Genomic DNA, 24,392 nt, shown 5'->3' with positions numbered 1-24,392 from the left:
ATTGTATATACGTGTACGAGTATTTGTGCAACAACTGATTTCCAGTCACTTAGTCACTTATCCAGAGCTATATGTTTTCTATATGTGTGCCAAAGTATTACTTACGCTAGTCCTATGATGTATCTTAATTTCGATATGTTGATTGTTTGTTGCCTAATTTCTAATCCCACGCAATCCGATGCAGTGCAATATACGTTTACCATTAACAAACCTTTTTGACTAATTTGTGACTAATTTACGATTAGCTCTAAGTTTTCCAAGCGAGTACGAGTACGATATCGAGACCACATTCCCCATTCCTGCTTGCAAGGCGAGTCGCGGCGAGGCGATAGTTTTCCCCATTTTCCGCACTCCTTTGCACCTGGCCAACGTGTGTATAGTACGTGTCGGTTAAGAAAGCTGCGGCAATTTGTAAACGGCTTTTGTAAATATACAAGAAATACATACATACATATACATATACATATACACACCAGAAAAAACACTTGAGAGTACGGCTCATGCGTATGCATGCGAGTCAGTACGATTTTATTTGCAATACAACCTTTAAGCATAAGATTCAACTTCACATAGTACGAGTAGCAGAGTATACAGATCCATCTGTTGCATCGGGAACAGGCAACAGCACCCTATAACAATAGCATACCATTCCATACCATTCCAAACCATACCACTCCACACCATAACATACCATTGCGATGTATTTGAGGCTTCCGTAGCAGTAAAGAACGAACCAACACCAACCATAGTAGAACCTCAGGGGGATACGGATACCTGCCATACTGGGATCCACAGGTTCCCAGAAGGCAGCACCGCACCCCACAGCACACATCCGTTGTTCTCTGATGAGTGTTGATCAAACATTCGTTTCCGTTTCCGTTGTGTATAAATGTACTTAACCTTGTACTCTAACTATCTCTCTCTTTCTATCTATGGCACCCAAATAGTATCTGATATCTGATTCATTCAAAAAAGTGCAGAGCGAATACATAATTAAACACGATGAACAGCAACAAATTTAACAAACAAAAACCCCAAAACCAACCAAAACAACAGCAACAAATGAAACAAAGAAAATGTATTTAATAAAAATAAATATAAAAATTTCCAAAAAAAAAGGAGTCATATATTTTTCATTTTCATAAAAAAGGACACAACTACATTCCTTCGTGGCAACAGTTGTGGCAGTCGGTAGTCGGTAGTTTTCTGAAAACCAATAAAGTTGCCACAACAACAACAGTAAGTCGGTGTCCGATCACGAAAAGACATACCACGTCCAGTTCGACTGCCATTCAGCCGAGATATACAGAGATATACACATATTTCCAACAAAATATCATTGAAAATGATTTCTTTCCAAAAACGCTTTTGCATCCGCTGAAACCAACCTTCAATGCACTTTTTCGACTCCTCTGAAACAAGTGTTTTTTTGGGGGAAATATCAAACTACGATGTATCTCACGAGAAAAATTGTTCTTGGCGGCCAACTATTCATGCAATATTACATGTATCTTGATCGCGCTAACACCCAAAAATGTCTCACTTTTCCGGTACAGCTTAATGTCCTTTTGGAACTTGAATTTAATCCGAGGACTGAATGAACAGGCAGCCGAATCGATTCTGTGGGATTCGGTATTCGCTTCGTTTGGTCAGTTAGAAGCAGATGTTCTCATTTGTACCGTGCCAGATTGTAAAATTTCTGTTTTTTTTCGCGCTCACTCTTCGTTTGATTTTCTGGTAGAGAGAATGAAAAAGCAACACCCGAGCTTGCTAGTGTTTTGCTCTTTCTTCTGTCTGTTACGTGAGTTTTCTTGCCTTACGCTGAAAAAACTGAATTTCAGATTCAAGAGAAAAATATTCGTTAAATATTTTGTTCAGCACAAAAAAAGCAAAATGTGTATACCGGAAGCCACACCACACGAACGTAGTATGTTTTAAGTCATTGCAGAGACTGCGAACGAAATTCGCTGAATCCTACTAAAGGATGTGCTCGTAATAATCGATGGCATTAAAAAAGCATGAGCATAGCTGCTATTTTATGAATACTGTAGATTCGTGCGGGGATAATTCCGTCCCATGGTAACTACACAGTCGGGCAAACAGGGCTGGTTCGCAGAAGGACCTATTTACCAGGATCGGGAGGTTCCAATGACGCCAATCGGTTGGCAGGACTCCCTTTGGACTACGAAATGATATGGCAAGGAAATGAAAAGAAAGGAAAAAGGAGAGAAAAAGAAAAATTACAGATGAAATCAGACGAATGGGCGAAAATGGGTAAATTTCAGATCTACTTTTCAGTTTACTTCCGTTTAAAGAGCCTTTCCATCTGGACTTTCAATTGACCAGTAAATTTATTCGATAAATGAAGCCATTTTCTATATGATTGGGTAATTTTGAAGCTAGTTGTATTGCATTATTTTTAAATATTTTACACATATGTAGACGCTTAGTGAAAGCGGCAGTATGAAAAACCTCCGTAATCCGCACTTCACATGACTTTTTGCGACATTTTTTAGAAAATTGAGTTGTTTTATGTTAATCAATCAGAAGTTCGATGCTGATCCCGATTAGGGTCATAGCTGGGGGTCGCATTGGTATTTATACGTGATTTTTAAATTCCAGAAAGCATGAGTATACCATGCCCAAAAGTATGCCATGATTTAATAAACGTGGAATTGCTTTTTTGCCATGATGCCATGATAAAGACATTGCGTTAAAAATGCATTATCCTTACTTTCCCTGATGTCAATCTGATTTCAAGCGATCGGGGATAGGATACCGATCAGGAAAAGGTACATCATGTCTAGATCAGATCAGAAACTGCAGAGTTATCATAAATATGATCAGCAGATCTGAAATTCAAATTTCTCGGTTTTGAGCGCCACCGAATTGAGGGTTTTTGTTCTTAGATATTGGTGGATATTCTTTTTATTTAAGTTTTATGGCATAGCTTCGAGATTTCTTGTCCGTCCTGGTTGAAATCATCATTGGGAAGCGAAATATTCAGTCACAAATGATCTGCATAGATCCATAGAATAAATTATGCATTTAATATTTAATTATTCAATTACGGCAAGCTCTAGGCCACAAAATTATCCTACAAGATTCACAAATCTCTATATTTTAGAACAGGAGAAACGAAGTCCCCAAGAAAAAAATAACTATAGAAGGTATGCGGTAGAAGCTATGCCGTAAAAGCTATCAAATTATACCGGAGATGGGGGGTCCCATCTTTGACATGATCTGGGTCCAAAAAGCATTTTATAAATATATTTTATATTTTATTTTATTGAATCGTTTTCGCATATTGGTTTCGTATAGTATATGTATACTCGCATTAATGGTTTGTTTATGCATACTCATATAAAGTATTGTATATATAAAGTTTGTTTGTAATAAATTATAAGCAAGTCGGCTGCCACCGCACTCGCACTGGAAACACGAAGAATTATATACAACAGGGTTCTCGAAGAGTTCACATTACGTACACAGTATAAATTACACATTAATCGCATTAAGTACAGGCTTCAGGCTTCATGTGAAGTTTCAGCTGCAATTTCAATTGGTTGGCGTTAAGAATTAATTCGTTGATAATGGGGGGGCGCTAAGCAAGCAGCAGGACATTGACGTGCGATTGGGGGCATTAGCCGACGATCGTCGGAAGGGGGAAGGAGTGCCATGTGTGGCTATGTGGACACTACAATAATAATTTGGTCTGCTCTGCACCAGATCGTTGGTGTGTGTGGTGTGTGGAGTGGTTGGCCTCCTTAGATGACCGCCTCGATGGCCGCTCCGCCCTCGGCGTTCTTTTTGATCAGGCTCTCCCACTGGGCGATGAGGCGGTGCGACGAGGGGGCCTCCTCCGGCGTCAGATCACAGAGCTGGGCCAGCGACATGGCCGGACGCATGCCTCCATTACAGCTGGCACTTCCATTTCCATTGCCATTGCCATTGCCACTTCCATTGGACATGATGTAAGCATAGCCGCAGGTCATTCTTTGTGAATTGTGGACAATCTCCTGCTCATTTCTGGAAAAGGAAAATACGAAGAACCATTAGACTCATTTCGATCACGTGCCTGATGGACGGCGCACTACTCACCCGTTTCTGTCCAGCTCCTGCGTGGACTGGGCATTGCGAAGTTTTCCCGGGCCATAGCAGTGCTCCTCCTCGGAGTCCTCATCGTCATCCGCCTCCGCATCGGCCTCATCATCTGTGCTGAATATTCTGAGGAACGGAATGAATTGGATTGGTCTGGATTGAAGATTAGTCCCTTAGGAGTGGGCAGTGGCTACTCACAGCTTGTCCTGCGAGGCCCTGAGGGTGTTCTGCCTGTTCAGCTTGCGCAGACGCTTCAGTTCGGACTCCCGCGACTTGAGGTCCTGCAGCTCGCGCTGTATCTTCTGCTCCACGGGCACATAGCCGCGGCGCAGGGGTCGTCCCTCCGAGTCCCGCTCAATGGCCGCCGGCGACAGGGTGACCGTCGGCGAGTTGTTGCCGCCCGCCTCCAGGAAGGCCAGCGCGTTGTGGGCGTTCAGCTTGAGGGTCGTCTGAGTGCTGCCGTTGACGTTCCCGTTCAGGTTGCCACTGCTGCCGTTGGTCAGGGTCAGTGGAGAGGAGGGGCTGCTCATGGGGCTGCTGGGACCCACCTTGCCGTGCGAGGCGATGAAGCGCTGCATCACCCCCTTGGTGGAGCCGTTGAAGGCGAACTGCCGTTTCTGCACTCCGTTCAACTGCGGCGTGGAGATGGTGCGGGTCATCAGCTTCTGCTGCGGCGGCTCCGGGGTCAGGTTGTAGCAGTTGGGGCCGATGTAGCGCTGCTCCTGGCGAGACACCACCGTCAGCTTCAGCGGCTGCAGCTGCTTCACCAGATTGTTAATGTTGTTGTTGTTGTTGTTGTTGTTGTTGCTCTGGGAGGAGGCCGAGATGCCGGAGTCGTCCGAGTGCTGGCCGTCGAGGCTCTCCTCCTTGTTGCTGTTGACGCTGGACGCCAGAGAGGGTGTGTTCGAGTGCTCGTCGATGGGCAGCAGCAGGGCCGTGGTCTGTACCGCCGCCAAGGCCGGCTGGGCCGTGACCAGAACACCCCGGTCCTGGTCCTGCTCCTCCTCATCCTCGCCCAGATCAAGCAGCTGCTCCTGCCCCTGCGGCTCCTGATCCTGACCAAAGTCGTTGCCGTTGCCATTAATCGTGTACGTCTCGAATTCGTCCACCTGAATGGGTGGCGGGGTGGCAGCGCCACCCCCGGTGGAGGAGAGCGTGGCCAGCTGGCGGTACTCCTCCTCGCGTCTCACCACTTCCTTGATTTCCTCCTGAATGCGTGTCAGGGGATCGATTTTCTGCAAGCAACAAAAATACAAAAAAGAAACGAAAAAAGTCTTTAGTCAACGGGTTCGTCATGGATGGGTGAAACCCGAGATGTGCGACGACCTCCGGCAGGAGGAAGTGTTCGTCCGGTTACCACTCGAGGCGATCCGATCCGATCCGCTCCGATTGGATCGCATCGGAACGGATTAACCGTTAACCAAGCGAGTGAGGGATCGATTCGATCCGATTCGATTCGTTGCGATGTGTAATCGAATATGCCGCAAACGAGTGCCGATCGGGGGGCAAGCGTTTCTCTGTCGCCATTCACTTTCGGTTCAATTCAGTTCAGATCGAATCGGATCGGATCGGATCGGATCGCTTTGGTGCAAGCTTTGGTGGATGTCACACACGCACCCGCACCCGCATCCGCAGCATCGAAATCGAAATCGTGTCTGAGGGCTGCAACTCTTTGAGGGAAATCGGAGGAGCCTAATCCCCGATATGATGCTTACACAATCCACAGACCACACGCGTCGAGTGCCGTGGAGTGCCATGGAGTGGAGGGAAGTAGGGTCTATAGGGTGGATCGGAGCGTAACCCAAGCCAACCGACTATTGTGCGTGACATCGCCATCGACAGCAGAGTTTGCTGTTGGATTGCTCGATGGATGGATGGATGGATGTGTGGATAGATGGATAGCTTGGGTTAAGTGGGAGGTTCCTCGCTTGGTTGGTTCGTTCGTTCAGTTTCAAAATACTAAACACAAATCGAGAGTAAAAGTGTTTGAAAGTCTCACTTTCAGGCTTGTTTTTCCATTTTGTGTGGCTTTTTGTTGCTGGCTTTTGTTAATTGTTGTTTCTGCTTTTATGTGCCTTCCATTGTTGCATAAATTTTCGCATTTGCTGTCAAATTAACACGATGTTTGTTGTTGTTGCAACACAATACAAAACATTCGTATGTTGTATATTTTGTTCAACATCTCTTTTAGCAAATACTCGTGGCATGTGGCATGTGGCATGCGGCATGGAAATACCCCGTCATGTATCTTTGGAGAATATGCATTTTCCGAGAACAAAGAATAAATCTCTTAAGAAGAGTACAGTAAACACCCACGAATGGCGCTCAAATGGACTGCCGTTTTCTTCGAGTGAAAGTTTTCCTCAAGGAAATGACTGGGAAAATATAACATTACAAAGCTCGAAAGCAATATCTACTCGAACTCTCAATCGAAATTGTAATCTATCAACCATTTTTACTGTCTGCCAGTGGGGGAATCAATCCCAGAAATCGATGGCAATGAAAGGTCTGTGGCTTTAGATCGAGAGATCTACAAATGTCAAGATTCTTTGAATTTACTGTTCAACCAAATCGATTATGTCATAATTATTTGATGGCTCTGATTAGCAGGAATGTCTGTAGATACTCGCACTTGTAGTACCTCTGTGTAATCTCGTGCTTTGAGATATGGCTTTCTGTTGAATGCCACTCTAATTGACCGAAGGGGCAGTGCCGTACGGATTGCGGAGTGGGGAGTGGGGATGGAGGATCCTTTCTTTTCTGGGAAAATGCAATTGAAGCTTCTTCCTCCCTCTCCCTGTGCCTCGTTCAAACTTCCATATCTACTCGTACTTCCCGGCATTTAACCCCCTCTTCAGCCCAAGTGCCATCTTTCACACAGCAATCAGCATCCATTTGATGGCTAAATACTTCCCCTGCAGTGGGACTCCTAATTCAAGCACTTACATGGGGTCTCTACTGGGCAATGGGGCTGGGGTTTGCTTGGGGGAGGGGAGTGCTTGCTGCTTTTGCGGGTCACTGCGTTCGGGCTCTGCAGTTCTGAGGGCGCTTAGGGTCTCCCAGGTCTCTGACTTCTTCCATGTGGGTGCGTTGTCGCCCAGTTGTTGCCGCCGCTGTGGCTTCCGCGTTGTCGTCGCTGTCGTTGCCGTTGCCGTTGCCGTCACATTAGAAAGTGCCGCGACAAGTGCCCCGCCATGAGCAATTGTTGCCTCTTTTGTTCCGTTTTGTTGTTGTTGTTGTGTCACTGCTACTGCTGCAGTCACTGTTCGAGTCGCGGGCGCAGTGATTGTCACTGTCCGTGTCAGCGCCCCGATCCACCGTGGCCCATCGATTCGATGCAGATTTTCACTCAATTGTTTGGGGCAGGCCGGGGCCAGCAGCAGCAGCGGCACAAAACACCGAATCGAATCGAAATGTGCGTTTAACGATGTCGTTTTCACTTGCCGCAAACAGATAAAAGCAGAGAAAACCAGAAAGGAAGTCCGACTGTAAACCGCCGAAGCACCGAAGCATTGAATACTCTTGCGGACAGCAGACTGCGCCAAGGCTGTGGTCAGAAGCTGCTCTAAAGTTCACGTCTCTGATATTCCTCAAATGGAGTTGGATTCTTTCAGAACTGCCAGATCTATCCTATGTTTCAGTACATTCAAATGGCTACGTATTAGATCTGATCTCTGGAATACTACGAGTGTATGTTCCTCTTGTAGCATATAGGATATAAGTCCTTAAGTGGCTGATAAATGATATATATGTTTGCATTCCTTATGCATAGAGTCTCGTGTGTTTGCTTTTTGGTAAAATGATATTAACCTCTGGCAAGGCAAGGGTATACAAAACACACACCAAAAAAACACAAAAAAAAACCAAAATTACAAAAAAACAACAACAAAAAATAATAAGCAACGAAAAACTTGTACAAAACTTCCGTTTTGTGTTGGCCACAGCCACAGCCGCCGCTACTTGTTGCCGCCGTCCAAGTGCAATGACAGCGGCAACATTAGCCGCAACAGCAACAACACGAGCACCAGTGGGAGCCACCATCGGCGGTGGCAGCTGGCAGCCGAAAGTCAAGTCGACAGCTGCTCCTCGCCCGCCTGTCACTTTTGGCGCGCGATCGCGACGTCTGCCTGCTTTCCCGTTTCCCGGTCGAAATGTACCGCAACTGGAAATGCAAATGCCAATGCAAATGCAAATGGAAGTCAAAGTCAAGGTGGAAGTGGAAGTCAGAGCCCGAGCCTGTGCTTGCCACATGCCACATTCGCCGGGGTCAAACCTCCCATGGGCCGCATGAACAAGCGGTGGGGCAGGGCAGCCAACGGAACAGGGAACGATACAAGCGCGACAAGACGCTACTACCACAGAGAGCACGGACCCCTGGCCACAAATTGTTGCCTGCTGCCTGCTGCCTGCTGCCTGTTTCTGTTGCTGTTGACAAGATCAGCAGCAAAAGAACAGCCAACAGCCACAACAGAAGTACTCGTACCTCGAAGGCAAATTGGCAAAACGAAGAGACGAAGCGACGAGCATCAAAACAACAAAACAACGCCCAAAGAAAATAACAAACAAATGAGAACGTACGTGTGTTGCGGAGTGGCCAGACTGAATGATACCCTGTTGTTCCAGTCCGTTTTAACCACTCTCTCTCACACATTGAGCACTATGAATTATTACATGTAATAATCGATCGCTACACTACAGAATTTCTAAGATATTTATTTTGTATAAGCGAAAACTTTCTAGAATTTTAGATCTTGGTATTTACAAATGTTTCGAGGGTTTTTAGGACACAAAATCGTTGCATTTCGGTCTAAAGCCTGTGCTCAACAGCATTTGTGATTGAAATTCATTCGAAACATTAAAATTTATTATTCTGTGCACTATTAATATTTTTTGATTACTTTTGCAGCTCACGGAACTGTTTCTACGGAATTCTGCAAGTGGTCGAGAAACAGGGGAAAACAATGATTTTGCTAATATTCGTTAAACAGAAGTGGAACTGGAAATATTGAGAACAGAAACCACAAGAAGCACAATCGAAGGTCTGAGAGGGTTCAGTGAGCATATATACCCCTTCATTCTTGGGCAGAATTAATGGGTACGAAATGCGAAGCAGAATGAAAAGAAGAAAGAAACGAAAGAAGAAAGAAATGAACAGCAACAACAATGGGTGAACGTGACAAGAAACGTGACCGTGACTCGGGCTCCCTCTCCCTCCCTGCCCGCTCTACGATCTTTCTTCCATTCCCTCTCTCTCTATGCACATGTAGCCATCTCCCTCTAGCAACTGATCCAAATACAAAGCTGGTGCTCTGCTTGGGTGTCTGCTGCTGCTGCGCTGCTGTCGTTTCCAGGCGAGCGATCAGCATTAGCATAACGATCATTACTAGCTCCCATCATGATGATGATCACGCCGATGATCGTGTAGTATAACACACGTATTTGGGCCAATTCGTTTAGCGTTTTCCTCAGTGACCAGCGCCGCAGTTGCAGTGGCAGTGGCAGTGTCGGTTGCAACTGAAGCGTGCAACAAAAAGTGTACGCAAAAAACGAATAAATGGGAATATGCAAAAGAGGGGCGTTGCCAAAAAATATTGCCATTTGGGTCATCCGTCAAGGGGCAGGGACAGAGGCAGGAACCCAACAATAAAGTACGTACCACCCGAAGATGATCGTGTTAGGCTGCAGGTTAAGTCATCGGCATGACTGGCCTCACTGTCATACTCGTCCTGTTATACATTTTTTGGGGGCATGGTTCTCGGCTTCAAAGAAAGACGTAAACATTTCGTTGGAGAAATCCATACTATATATGAGTGGAACCCACTCGCATAGACCACGTTCCACCATCAGGAAACTTCTTCCAAAAACTAACTAAACTTCCAAGTTAATACATCTGTTATACTTCGAGATAAATAACACATAGTGTTGTATCATTCGCTGGTATACTTCCACAGGCTTCCACGATGCATTGAGTGGATTATATTCTAAGGGAAAACAATCTTCTTTACATTGAACCATCATATGATCAGCAGACACTCCTCCAAAAAACACTCGAATGTTGAAAAGTAATCAAAAGAAACCCCATTTCGATCATTGCAGACACTGCCATCCATAGCTCTAGAACTTTTGCTCGAACAACTCGAGAATGGAATTATCTGCAAGTACAAGTACAAGTATTTGCCCAATGCCATTACCTTTTTTGCTCAACTTTTGTGCCGTTGAGCGTTACCGTTCCCCAGAGCCAGCAGCAGAGCCACGATCTGATAGACCTAGTTTTTGTTGTGTTTTTTGTACAAGAATCGTGATCTCTGCAGACCACCAAAAACACCAGAAACACCAGAAAAAACCCACCAGAAAGCCGCAGAAGACAAGACAGGAGAAGAGAAGTGAAGTGAAGAGAAGACAATCGTTGGGAGAAATCTAAGGCGGATGCACTTGAAGCATGTGTCAATTATGACGCCATATCATTAGCATTAGCATTAGCATTACCAATACTCTTGCCATTTACCATTTGCTATTTGCCATTAGGAATGGACCGGGCCGGACCGGACCGGAGCGGACCGTTAACGGACGGCGATGTCTGTCATTAGATGCCAAGCCATGCCGAATCTTGGCCAAAAGAATTATGGCCAAAGTCACGTCGTGTTCAGGTCGCTCAGGGCGCGCTCCATTAGCGAAAAATCCACGAAAATTGGTCGAAGACCAAAGACAAAGACATGATAAAAGAGATGGGGAAATGGAAGTGGAAATGGATATGAAAATGGAGAGGGAATTGTGGGAGTAGGCGGAGCGAGAGCGAGAGGGAATTTAGGCCAAATGAAATTGTGCGCAATTTGTTAGCTCGCGTGGCTTTTCCTTTGAATTCGAACCTTATCTATCGGCGGGACGGGGCTTGTGTCAGTGGGAGGTGGAGGCGGAGGCGGAGGCGGAGGCGGAAGGTATAGGAGGAGGGCATTTACTGAAAATGAATTCGCGATAACGCACGGGGCCAAAGGAATATGGGCTAAAAGCTGATAAAAAGCACACACACACAGCACACATCGATTGGATCACTTAGGAGAGTGCGAGAATTTTCCTTGTGGCTTCGGCATTCAGTTCGTTTCGGGGGCCAAGAGAAGGAAGGCTGCGATGCGTGACCTGGCCAAATCAGGGGCTCGAACTACAGTTTGTTTTTCAATTTCAGCTCGTTACTTTCCACAACTTGATTGCCGATTGTTTGGCCATTAATTTGGCTTTGGCTTTCGGTTCGGTCTTGGTTTTTATTGGCTCGGGGATGGGGGTCGTAGTCATTTGGTTTTGTTAGTCAGTGATTAAATTAAGTGCCCGATGACGGGGGAGTCCACCACTCAATGGGAAAGATACGACGAGTGGTAGCCATCCATTTGGCACGCATGATTCACCGCGGTGAGCCCCTAGCCCTCCCAGAAGATCACGAGTATGTCATCGCAGTGGGTCATCATTCTATTGGGCCAACAGATCAAAGCCGAAAAGGAGTGGAAAGCACACAAGATTTTGTAGAGAATCGCAACAGGCATTAGGATTGAACTCACTCCAAAAAAAATTTCTACAAACAAAGATTTTCTTATTAAAATAAAGATACTTCTGGGCCGTTACTCCTACCGCAAGAAGACCCGCTACGGTTTCAAGGCTATGCGCATGCTGCAGCACCGCAAGAACTTCCAATATGGGAGGATAGATACATAGATACATGCTGCGCATCCGGATTCAAGTGAATAGTTTACGACCCCACCACACGACGCACCTGCAATCACCATCCCAACCACCAGTAAAAATGTTGCCTCAAAGCTAGAATTTCTGTAACCAAAATGATCCATATTCAGATCCCGGCATTTCCAAATTTGTTTGTCTTCATGGGAAATAAATAAATTCCATACGCATTTGAGTTTCTTCTTTCGTAGGCATTCAACAGGAGTTGGCAGGTCCAAGGATGAGGATTTCCTCATTAGACACACTTGGGGACAGATCTTGGGGTAGCCTCTGATCTTCCTTTGGAAGGTGGGAGAATAAAGCACTCCATAAAATGCTTTAACATACCCGCACCGCAATGGGTGCTACCGATTGGTGGTGTGTATAACAGTTGTAAGACAGCACAAGAGTTGTATAACAGGTGCAATTTCAAGCCATTCAAGCGACATAATCCCACTCGAGGAAACACACACTTATACTCGTACTCGTAATCGTATTGGTCACTCAAGTGGTGCACCGTGGAGCCACCACTGTCCCAGTCACCCAGTCGACTATCCTCCCAGTCCCAGTCGCAGTCCCAGTCCCATTCCAAGTCGCAGTCGCAGTCGCAGTCGCTGTGCGATTCGCACTACTCGGTACTTGGAGATGGCTAAAAAATACAATGACAAAAACCGAACCGGAGCGAGCCGAGAGACAAATTATGTCACAGAAATAGTGCTGTGCAGAGGAGAGTGGAGTGGAGCGGAGTGGGGCAGCGCTGCATGCCGATTGCCGATGGCCATGTGACCACAAAACGTGCACCGCATTATACATGGAGTCAGAGCCGAAGAGTCGCAGTCGCAGTGGCTGTGGCTGTGGAAGTCAAAGTCGGTTGCTTGGCCACACATTATGTCATCTGCGACCAGCCCAACCTCTGAGGCAACTTTGAGTGACAGCTGGGGCATTGACATGCACTGCGCGAGGCGCCACAGAAGAGAACAACCTACGAGTGCACTGCGCACGCTGCATCTGATGGATACACATGTATCTGTATCTGCAGCTGCAGCTCGAGTTGCGTGCGCCGCAGAGCGCTGGGTTTTGAACTTGAGGCGCACCAAAGCCACGCTACACGAAGCACGTAAAAGATACAGATACACAAACACACACACACACAACCACTAGCATATAGACTAGTATAGAGCAGATACAGATACAGATACTTCTTCTTCTGTACGAGTATCTATGTATCTCTTTGTTGGTAATTGCCATATTTTTGGGGGCCTCTGCCTCTTGTTTGCTGTTGTAATTGAAACTCTGTTTCATATTTTCTGTTTTCTGTCGCTGGCTGATTGAAATATGTACAACGAGCGAGCGAGCGAACGAAACAATGGCAAATATTTGCGAAACGCTGCGGCGGCAGGGGTTCGGGGCACGGGGCACGGGGCACGGGGGACACCGACAAGCACACTCGATTCAGATCTTGTTTCTAAAGATACACTCTGGCGGTACACGGGCCACAGTTAATTGAGTTGCTTTGTTCGAATCTTTGCCCGCTCTCGTACTTTGCTCTTCATCGGTGGCATCGGTGTTGACTCTTTGGTCTCGTTGGTCTCTCTGGTCCACAGATCAATCGGGTAACTGGCGCTTGTCTAGATCCTCGCGACATGGCCTGGCATTAGCTTCGACTACGACTCTGACTTGTGATTGATTAAAAGTGAAACCATTTCACAGACCGACCCGACACACCCCAGAGCTGGCATTAAGTTAATGCTTTCGGCTTTCGGCTTTCGGGAGAGTGCCAACAAGGTGGTGGCACGCCTGGAACGTGACAATAGGCCTGGTCTACGATCCCTGGCCTGGCCAACGGTTTTGGTAATTTCCCGCGAGAGCCGCCTAACCGTTAGCCATTCACGCCCACCGCTAAGCTGATCTTGAATGAATGGCCAGAAAGCCAGGCAGCCAGTCAGCCAGACAGCCAGTCAGCCGGACAGCGGTATTTTCTTAATTTTCATTTCTTTGTGATTTTTGTGAATGAAATGCTCCGCTGTCCATCATCGCAAATGGATCCCGTGGTCTTCTGCTCTGCATTCTGCTGTGGTCACCGTCCATGTCCATGAGGTGCTACGATGCGTCGTCCATTGTCCGCATTTATGACATTTAGCGGCCGCTTAGCTACTGGACAGACAGGCAGACAGTCAGTCAGCCAACGGTAAACTGTTTAGACGTCTTTAAGACATGCTAACTGCACTTTATAAGCGTCATATTTTGTCCGCTGCTGTCCGTCGCTGTCCGTCAGTTGGCATGGATCGTAAAAATTATCATTATCATTATCGTCGTTGGGCTATTTCTATGTTTCCCCCCGCACCATCTCCCATCCCCATATCCCCCACATTAACGAGTATAACGTGCTCGCACCTGTTGTTGCTGTTTTTTTCTTCTTTTTGTGAAAGGTTGTGCATACTTATTAAGACCAAGTGCCATGGAAATTCATCGTGTGGCTGGGGCTGGGGCTGGAGCCGGGGCTGCCTTTCACCCGCATGGCATGGCATGGCATGGCATGGGTCGCGCGTCGAGTGGAAAGTCATTCGTTGCTGGGGGCCGAAGGGGGAAGCCGGTGGAAAACGGTCATATAACAGTATGCATTTCTAAAGAGAGCTCTGAAGAACTGATAATGATAAGAAGTGCGGGTCTTGCGGATCCCCATATCAATTGCAAGATACTACCACATTTATAACAGTCGTATAAGGGTTACTTGATTAGCAAACGTAGATTAGAACAAATACAAAATACAAATTGCAATGCATTTCATGTGCAATGGAAAAACCTTGATTTTCACTGTAGGTATAACAGTTATATAACAGTCTTCTAACAGTTGTATAACAGTACGATTTTTATTTTGTAGTGAATTGACTTTCAGAGCAGATGTAACAGTATTATAGCATTACAACTTGTATAACACTAGTATAACAGTTGTATAACAGTGTGAACTTTTAATTTTCAATGAATTGGCTTTCACTGCAGTTATAACATTATCAACCTTTTATAACAGTAGTATAACAGTGGCAACTTTTAGCTTTCAATGCAGGTACATAAGTTTTATTGCGGTATAAGCTCGTATTACAATAATATAACAGATGTATAACAGTTATTTTTATTTGTTAGTTATCAATGCATTGACTTCCTTCAGACTTGTATAACACTAGTATAACAGTTCAAAATGTATGCTCGAAATTAAATTGCTAAACAGCCAACACCTGCACACAATTTGCACAAGAAACAAGACAAGCGAAAAAAAAGCAAACGAAACGAAAGCCATATCTTACGCTAATTTACTTAGGACGGATGTCGAGAGACCTATAACAAGCATCACAAATGTGAAGAGTGCTTTCCCACGCTTTAGGAACAAAATGGAGGCTGTTTCCTGACGATTCGCGCTAGATTAAGAGACTTTAAGATGGAGAGCGCCTAAAACTAAAATCAAAACTAAAACCAAGACCCGAGACCCGAGAACTGAGAGGGAGACAATTGCCAAATCATGTCAGAGATAAATTTCCAATGCAAATGCAGAGAGAGAGAGAGAGAGAGAGAGAGAGAGGGACAGACAGTGGACGGCGGTGGAGTCCAAGCCAAATGGTGACTCTTTTTTCTTCTTCTGTGCTCCACTCGGAACGGGCGAATGGGCGAATGGCGGATGGGGGCTAACGGATGGGGGCCAACTGTCTCTGGTGGCTTATTTATGCTACTATGTTGGTGTGACAGATGATGGAGCTACTTAGTGGTAATGCGGGGACCGTTAAACACCCAATGCATTGTCACACTCACGGTATACGAGTACCAATGCAGGCGGCAGCGGAAGTGCTCTGAGAAATGGCTTCATCGCACACTGAGAAGTACTACGAAATGGCTATGACATACATACTCGTAGACAGCGACAGCTGTTATGCCACACAGACTGGGAATGCAAATCGGAATCAAGTAATAAATACTTCTCGAAAAAGTACCGAATATATCGAAAGGCGACGGAGTATCGATGCGATCGATGCGATCGTTGGTCGATGGTCGGAATGAGTCACCCTGTGCTCCAGCCGTTTATAATTAGCAAAGGGGCATTTTTGTTAGTTTTCAATTACTTTCGAGGCAGCGACGAATCTTATCTGGTTTCTGGTTTCTGGTTTCCTTTGCGCCGACTTTGGGCCGACATTCCCCTGCTGGTGTCTTCATTTGTACCACCAGCAGAATGACACCACCCATATCAATGCCAGCACTTGCAGCACCACCCCATGGAGGCAGTTAAGGGAGTCAGAGAGTGGTACACCCTGTTACAAGTGCCTGGCGCCACTAGCAGGTGTCTTCGTAAGTGTTTATGTGCCCCGTACTCACACGCATACCCATACACTCACCCATACCCAGTAACGTATCGAGTATACGCTCCTGATAGGCGCTATCTGATATCATTCCGTTATCGATATACAAGTATATAGGAACCCCCACACACACACAGCAGGCCAACATTCAAGTTCAGTTAACAGAAATTGAGTCATCGTCTGAGAACAAGGCCGAAAACATTTCCAGGCCATTACTGATGTCAGCAGAGGTACATATTGCCTACTGATGTAACAGGATGAAGACATCATCACCATAGATGGAATGGAATGGAATGGACGATGAACGATGAACGATACTCGTATCATTCCTATAATTAAAACCCAATAAATCTGTCGTCTGGTACTGTTTTTTGTGAGTGTTACTTGGAAAGACATTGCCTGCTAATGGAGCAGTGTTCCGATTAGATAAAGCCCCTGATTTCCACTAATAACACCCGTGCTTTACTTGTTTGTTTCCATTCGTTTCATTTGCCATTTGGGAGTGTATTTTATATGGGAACCGACTATAAGTACGCTTATTGCACTTCCAACTTCCAAATAAAAAGCCGCATTCTCCTGCTAATGGACTTTATCGAGAGAGCCCTGCCCTAGAATTATGGTAATGAGCCAACCCGCCTTGGCATTCGGATGATGAATTACCAGAGAGTTATATGTCCCACCGATTTGGTTTGGCATAGAGGACATATACGAGACTGTAATAAAGGTATGGGGAAGAACCTTATCGCTAGAATTTCGTGCTGATAATGCCGGTTCATTCTGTTATCGTTCTGTTATCATTCAATAAGCCGCAATAAGCCAATAGAACCTTGACTTACTATATACATGGGCGGCAGATAGAAGTGGCGGCTGTGCTGTGCTCTGCTGCAATTCGCAGGCAACTCTCACGGTCACTGCCTCTTCCACTGCCACATACGGGGCGAGCTCGGGTGGCACTTTGGGCCCAAAATTCAATTGGAATCGGAGAAAGTACAGCCCCAGACCTATTGTCTAGTCGGTGTTTGATGATGACGCTGATTATGATGAAAATTGCGACACGCTTTTGCCGCATTTCCATTTCCATTGCCCGTTGGCATTGGCTGGTGCGGTGCCATCGTCTGCCATTGACACTTGGAGACAGCCACCGCCAGCCCAGAGCCAGCCCCCTCTGTGGGGCTGGGGCTGTCACTTTCATTCAAATTTCATTCATTGCAGTGCGGCAGGGCAACCCTGGTGGCCAAAACCCAATAGAAAATGATGCCTCAAAGAGCTGTGCGAAAAAGGCCTCAAAGAGTTATTTGTTTGTTGAACGAGTAAGAGGGAGGAGGGAGGAGGTAGCGTATGGGCAGGGTGTGGGCAGGGTGTGGGGGAAAATGTAAAGTAGCACAAAATGCTTGCAAGTCGAGCGAACAAAATGCATCCGCAGGGGTTCCACTCCACTCCGATGGAGGAGCAGTGGAATCCGACATGCAATCGAAAGCAGGCACCTCCACATCTGCCTCTCCTGCTCTTCTTCTGCTCCGGCTAATTGATACTCGCGTACACTCCGCTCCGAGTAGACTCGTGCTCGGGTTTGGGACTGGGATTTGGATGCCAGTTGGTGGCTGGATCCACGGCCATGGCTAATTGAAAGAGAGAGTGCAGTGGAGCGGAGTGTGCGATGGGGGGAGGTGCGTGCGGGTATGCTCATATGTGCCAATGGGTTAAGGTTGCCGTGCAAATCGCTCAGCGAGTGCCACTGATATGGAAACGCTGCAGAAACGCGACGGAGACGCCTCCAAATGTTGCGGTAGGTCACCCACCACCCACCACCCGCCGAACCCCTGCTACGGGTACGGCCTACAGTGAACGAGTCGGAGCACGAGTATCAATATCCAAAAGGGGGCCAGACAATGGAAAAGTATTGGAAAGTGAGGGAACTACATAAAGGTTTCATGCAGGGCTCCATCCCCCACTTTATGGGGCCGCCTCCGAATGGGGGAAAGTTTCGACATTTCGACAAATGTCTGTACGAGTATGTGTGAATGTATTTTCCATCACCTTTTGAGTCGGGGGTGGCCTTCACGGCGGAGGGCCTTTCCAATGAAATATTTTGGCATGCAATAAAGCTGTCATCTTTATCTGCCAGTAATGGCATTCCGTTCCCTGATTTTCAGTTGATTCCCTGCGATCTTGTTTCCCATTTTCCATTTTCACACATGTTGCGGATCTCTCCGACATGCAACAGTCGAAAAGTTAATTGAAAAACCTGGAAAACCCAGGAAAATCTTCATGTTGCATGCATGACAGCTCCCATGATGAACTTGCAACTTCGTATGCCCCCAAAGTTGCCTCTTCCGACGCGACGTTGCCCAGGAAATATGAATTTGAATCCAGACAAAAAAGCAAATAAGCAATAAAAACGATAAACGAGAAAAGAAGAAGAAGGGAAACTTTCTAGAAAAAGAAAATGTAAAATCTCATTATTTCTCTTGCACGTTCTTCATCGATGTCTTTGGGGATCGGCAATCGAAGATCGCGGATCGCGGATCGCGGATCGGTATTGGATGAAAGATGCAGTTGATTTGAGAAAACAACTTTCAAAGCGAAGATCCATCAGATCCATGAGAAAAGAATAGGAGGAAACTGGCATCTAATCTATCATCTCAGAGTAGATATTCCGATCCACACACAGAAAATCAATTTCCCAAGACAATCAGCGACCGGGGAGCAGCAGTAATCGCAGCTCTAGTCTCTAATCAAACGATCAACTAATTGCGGATCAATATCTACATATGTATATCCATCATGTGTTCGTATCTATGAGATAATCGACACCTGCAACGACACCACGACCTGACTTCATTCGATTCGATTTGACTTGTCTTCTTTCACTTTGATTGACATGCTTTTTGGGTTATGGCAAATTGATTTCTTTATTTCTCGCTCTCCGAGTGAGTTATAAAATGCGAGTTGCGGCCGGGCCGGCAATTATATCAGCCAGCCAACGGTAAACGCGCGCACCATCCATAGTCCGTCATCCGTCGTCCATCGTCCACGTCCACCGTCCGATCAATTAATTAAGAAACGGGGCGAATGCATCGGCATCGCCATCGGCATATCGCCATCGGTTGTTTTTGGCTCAGGCACCGGGGATTACAGCATAAAATATAGTTCAGATAACTTTCAAATACAAAAAATACAAAAAATACCAAAAATACATAAAAGAAAGACAACAAAAAACTAAAGGAAAACATTGCATTGTTGTGGGGCACTTAATCGCTTGCCACAGACACAAAATCCTAACGGTTCCTCCTCTCGCCCCGTTCCCCCCATTCACTTTTCATAGGAAACCCCGAAACCCCGAAACCCCGCAACTTCAGTCGAAGTTGAAGTTGAATTTGAATTTCTAATCGAAACAAATGCTTTATGGTCGTCTTATTATTATCATTATTCAGATTTGTGGAGCTTAAACGATTTCGTAATCTTTTTCTTTTTTGTTTTTTTCTGTGAGCATTTCGCTTTTACACCTCGGTATCTCTTGGTGTCTCTCCAATTCCACTTCCATCTCCATCACGATCTCCATCTCTGGGTCTTTGCCTTTCGGGTTCATTGTCAGAATCGACCGAGTGACTTTTGGACGGACCGGTTTGTTGTTTGATTCGTTGACGGTTGACGGTGAAATTTATGATGCATAATATTTGTTTTATTTGCCATTGTTCACGCTCCTAGCGCCCATATACATGTACGCACTCGTGGGCTGCACTCCGGGGAAAGAGTTTCGAAAAGAGTTTTCGTAGATAACGCACGGAGGAGATGCAATTCCCAGAAAGCCACAAGAAAACACAGTCCAAGTGGTTCCCAGAATCCCACTTCGAAGTCCGAAAGTGGAGTAAACGGAGTAAATTCACTCGATCCGTGTTCATCCGTGGGTTGCACCCATTCATTGCAGATTATTGCCCATCCCATTAGGTTTTCTTTAAGTCAAAGGTCACATTTGGAAGTCAGGGTTCACTCTGAGGCTTCTGCAGGGCGAAAGATGATTGACTTGACTATTCGAATGGAGCTCCACTTTGGAGCAGACAAATGAATCGCTCGAATGATGGATTCCCTACTTTAGATTTCCATACGAAATCTTTCTAGGAACAGCCTCTATTCCGAGCGCTTCTTACAGGGTTTTTCTTTCTTTCTTGCTCCAGTTTCAGTTTCACGGCCCAAAAGATCTCATCTTTTTCGGTTTCTGGTGGGCTTTTCGTGGGGTGGGGAGGGAGAGTTTTGGTGGCTCCAACCAGTAACCAGTAACTGTGTTAATTATTTTCTTTCGAGCGCTTGCCAGAGGTCAGGAGTCACCGACCCTCAGACATTGACCCCCACCTTCTGCCAGGCCCGCGGCGATCGTCGAACGACAAGTTTCGAGTTTTGTTTTTTGTTTGTTTTAAGAGTATCTTTTATTATTTTTTCTCATTTTTGGCGTACTTTGCGTGTGTGTCCGTCTCTCAGTCGCTCTGAAGTACTCCCTACGTTTTTTATTCATCTTTTCTTTGCCTTTCCTTTGGTTTTTGGATGCATGTAATTACAGTCAGACGGAGGGTGGGGGAGGAAGAGAACCAGCCCTCTCTCTTCACAAAATATCTTCTATCATAAGTATCTCTTGGCTTTGGGGCTCTAACAAGATCAGGTAGCTGTCTGTCTGTCTTTCTGTCTGTCTGTATCCTTTCCTCCATAATTATGGTCATTTATTTCAGGTTTTTGGTGTGGGATTTATGTACATTTGTTTGACTGAAAAGTGCATTAAATAAAGCCATTCATTAGGCATTTGACAAAGCGGCTTTCAGGCTTTCAGGATCAACGCTTGGGTGTCGGTTTTTGTTTATTTTATTTGCATTTTCTGTGTACCGGTTTGCCCGTCCCGACCATTTTACTTTCAATTGCAAAACGTGAACATTTTACTACAAGTCCGACAAAATGCCGTTGTCGCCCGTCTCCCGTCGCATGTCCGCCGTGTCCGCTGTGTCCGCAGCGAAATGCAGAAAAAAGCGAAATTTTAATAGACTAAAAAACAACTGCAACAAAATGATGCGTCAAATTCTAACCGGTTTCGGTTTCGGTTACGGTCTTGGTTTCGGTTTCGGCGTTTTTTCTTATTTTTTTTATTTTTAGTTGGTGGTTTTTCTAAATACGAAACGAATCGGAGGAAAAAATTGAGCAGGACCAAGGCCTGGCCCTTTCCCTGGCCTTTACTCTTTACGGAACTGAGGCCTAACCTATCCATCCGTTTGGCTGGCTGACCCACGAGATCCCATCATGGAGTGATCTTCAGCTTGGCCTGAATCGCATCGGGGAGATCCTCAAGCTCAATCTTCTGCCATGGCCAATCATCAGCCGGTCTCAATCACTTGACCATGTCTGCCCCTTTGCCCCCTGCCCCCTGCCCCCTCAATCCACTCCACTCCGCTCCACTCCATCGTTCGTCGTCCATCGTCTGTCGTCATCTTGGAACCGCTGTCCATTGCAATTCTTGAGGCATTTTTCGTTCGTTTCCATTTATTTGGGTCACGGACAGTCATCTCTGCCCCACTCTACTCTGTCTGCCTCTGCCTCTGCCTCTGAGTGTGTTCTCTACAGGTTTTTCGACTTTTACTTGCAACTGGGAACTGGCATTGAATGTTGAATGTTGAATGTTGACTGTCGTGTGGCTGGCTCTTTTGGATGTCGGTGGTTCCGTGTTTCTTCTCTTGAAACAAAACCGAAAATTCATTTTTTAATTGTTTTCTTTTTCCTCGTTGTTCTCATCTCATCTCATTTCGGCCATGCTGTTGATTAAGCTGTAAAAACAGCTGTTATATTTATGCTGCTGTCGGGCTGTCGGGCTGTCTGGCTGTCTTGCTGTTTGTCTTTTGGTCGCTTGTCGTGTTATTCTGCTGTCACTTGTCACCTGATAAGAGAAGGTTTTGGACGCCGTGCATTTTCCCTATCATCCCCACCCCCATATGCACAGTCTGTTCAGACTATAAGTAGCACCTATCTGAATCCCTGTCGTTCTATCCTAACATATCCCTATTTTGTGTACAACCAGTATATTCTGGCAGTCCAAGATCATCCTATATCGCACACCTTCCTTGGGAGATCTATTATTGGGAAATGGATGTTTTCTGGTTGGTCAGAATTGCCGAGCGATTGTTGGATTGTTGATCTCTTAAATTCAATTCTATCAATTAGGGTATCTAATACTTCGGTTACCTATCTCTCTCTCTCTCTGTCTCTCTGTCTTTCCTAATCGTTTTGAAACAGATTGTTTATCGAACTTGACATTTCTGGCACACTTTTTGGCTTGATGGGAGGTAACGCCGTCGTCCGCAGCTTCTCCAATCTTCTTAGCAGATCTTCTTGCTAGATCTTCTTAAAGTCAGGAGGGAGATTGGAGTCGGGAGGTGGGGGGTGAGGGGTACAAGCAAAACAATAGAAAAGAAAAGAAAATTTCACTGCTGCGGCCATGACTGGGCGATTGCACTCCGTACAAAAAAGATCACCATGGGGCTGCTGGCTCCCAAAAAAACACTCCACACTCCACGTAGCTTTGGTGGGGATGGGGATGGGGATGGGGGCTACGCGGCGGCACTGAAAATGGCAACTGTGCAAATAGCGAGGACAACAACAACAACAAAACAACAGAGAAACAGACAAAAACAAAACCAACAATGGTACACGCGTGGGTGGAGAGGGGGTGGTTGAAGACTGAAGAGTGGGAGAAGGAGAGCAAATAACATAAAAGTACCAAAAAAAAAAAAGAAAGAAAGAAAGAAAGAAGCAGCAGAAGAAGAAGATGATGAGAAGGAACAACAAAAACATGTAAATGGAAAACCAAACAAAATCGTTTGATGTACAATGAGGACGTTGTTGTTTCTCTCTGTCTCTCTCTTTGGTGCTGCTATTGTTTCTCCTCTTCCTCTTCCCTTTCTTTACGCTGCTGTTGTTGTTCTTGTTGTTTTTGTGGGTTGAAATAGTGGAGAATCAGTGAGTGGAACGTCACGGCAGAAGCACAAGAACAGCAGCAGCGCAGCCTCAGCCTCAGCTTCAGCTTCAGCGTCGACGTCGGCAGCATGCGGGGGCGGCGTGCGCCAGAGTTCAATGCACAGGGGAGGAGGAGCAGGAGAGGAGGAGGTACAGAAGGAAAGCCCATGAAAACAGGATCGAGAGACACAAACGGAAGGATCATCCCGATCATAATGAAACCAGGAAAACAGACCCAAATAGAAGGCTCTTTTTAGTAAAAAAAAAAAAAAAAAAACGAGAATACCGGATCACGGGAGAAACAGAAACAGGCCCCATGGAGGAGAATCTTCGATCAAATGTGTCCACGAGGAGAGCTTTTGCGATACATTTGTTTTCGTTCACACTTTTCACAGGGTCACCCCTAGCACTTATCACTGTACGGGTGGGTGCCAAGCAGCTACCACTGTACTGGTACTGGTTCTGGCCCCAGCGAGGGTTCTGTTCTTCCTTAGCATTTATCACTGTACGGTGTACGATATACGGTGTACGATGGACTGGTACTAACCTCTTCAACCTTTTGCTGCATTTTGGTCAAAGTTGATTGAGTGTCTCGTTGGTGTCACGCTGCAAGCTGCAAATAAACGGTTGATTTTACAATCGTACGGAATAAGTCACTCAACAAAAACAAAATTGACAAAAAAAAAGAAGAAGCGAGTGTGCCGCAGAGTGCACTTTCACTGTCGCGGCAGTAGTTTAAGTTTATTATTTATTATTTATTACAATTAAATGATTGCTGTTGTTCGATGGGAAATGTTCTCTCGGACGATCCGTGGTTGCGCGCGCGCAAAGCTCCAGAAAGCAGAAGACAAAACAACGCGGGAAGAGAGAGCACGACCAGCACGCAAGGGCAAATATCAATATATATATTTTTTCGACAATATATATATCAGGGATATATCAGCGGACTTTCCGATTTCAGAAAAAATTCGACACTATTTTTCTGTTGTTTTCTTGTCCGCGGCTTTTTTGAAAATGGTGGGGAAATGGCGGAGGCAAGGCCCGTGCTTTCAAATACACCCGCTTTCAGATGTTGCTCGGCCACATGTGGCTAGAAAACAAGTTGCCGGCAAGGTAAAACAAGGTTGGAGCACGAGTAAAACGAGTAAAATAGCACGCATCCACCCCGATACTTAATTTACCATGAATGTTTACAGGGCTTGTACACAAATATGAGTTTTGCGTTCCAAGTATGAGTTTCGGCAGTTATCGATATAT

General features: G+C 45.8%; 1 protein-coding gene across 1 annotated transcript; it reads right to left on the bottom strand.

Annotated features, from left to right (window-relative positions):
- Positions 1-3,277: 3,277 nt before the first annotated feature.
- On the bottom strand, positions 3,278-24,159 carry LOC108153231 (rho GTPase-activating protein gacZ). The gene is made up of 5 exons (XM_017283066.2): positions 23,898-24,159; positions 23,683-23,748; positions 4,300-5,336; positions 4,102-4,227; positions 3,278-4,029 (listed from the first exon to the last, which is right to left on the bottom strand). The coding sequence occupies exons 2-5, from the start codon at positions 23,701-23,703 to the stop codon at positions 3,768-3,770; spliced, it is 1,446 nt and encodes a 481-aa protein (XP_017138555.1). The 5' UTR covers positions 23,704-23,748; positions 23,898-24,159; the 3' UTR covers positions 3,278-3,767.
- Positions 24,160-24,392: the final 233 nt, after the last annotated feature.

The sequence above is a fragment of the Drosophila miranda genome, chromosome XR, assembly GCF_003369915.1.
Source record: "Drosophila miranda strain MSH22 chromosome XR, D.miranda_PacBio2.1, whole genome shotgun sequence".
In the NCBI taxonomy this organism is placed as follows: domain Eukaryota; kingdom Metazoa; phylum Arthropoda; class Insecta; order Diptera; family Drosophilidae; genus Drosophila; species Drosophila miranda.
Note: the sequence above shows the minus strand (reverse complement) of the source record. Positions and strands in the feature narration are given on the sequence as shown.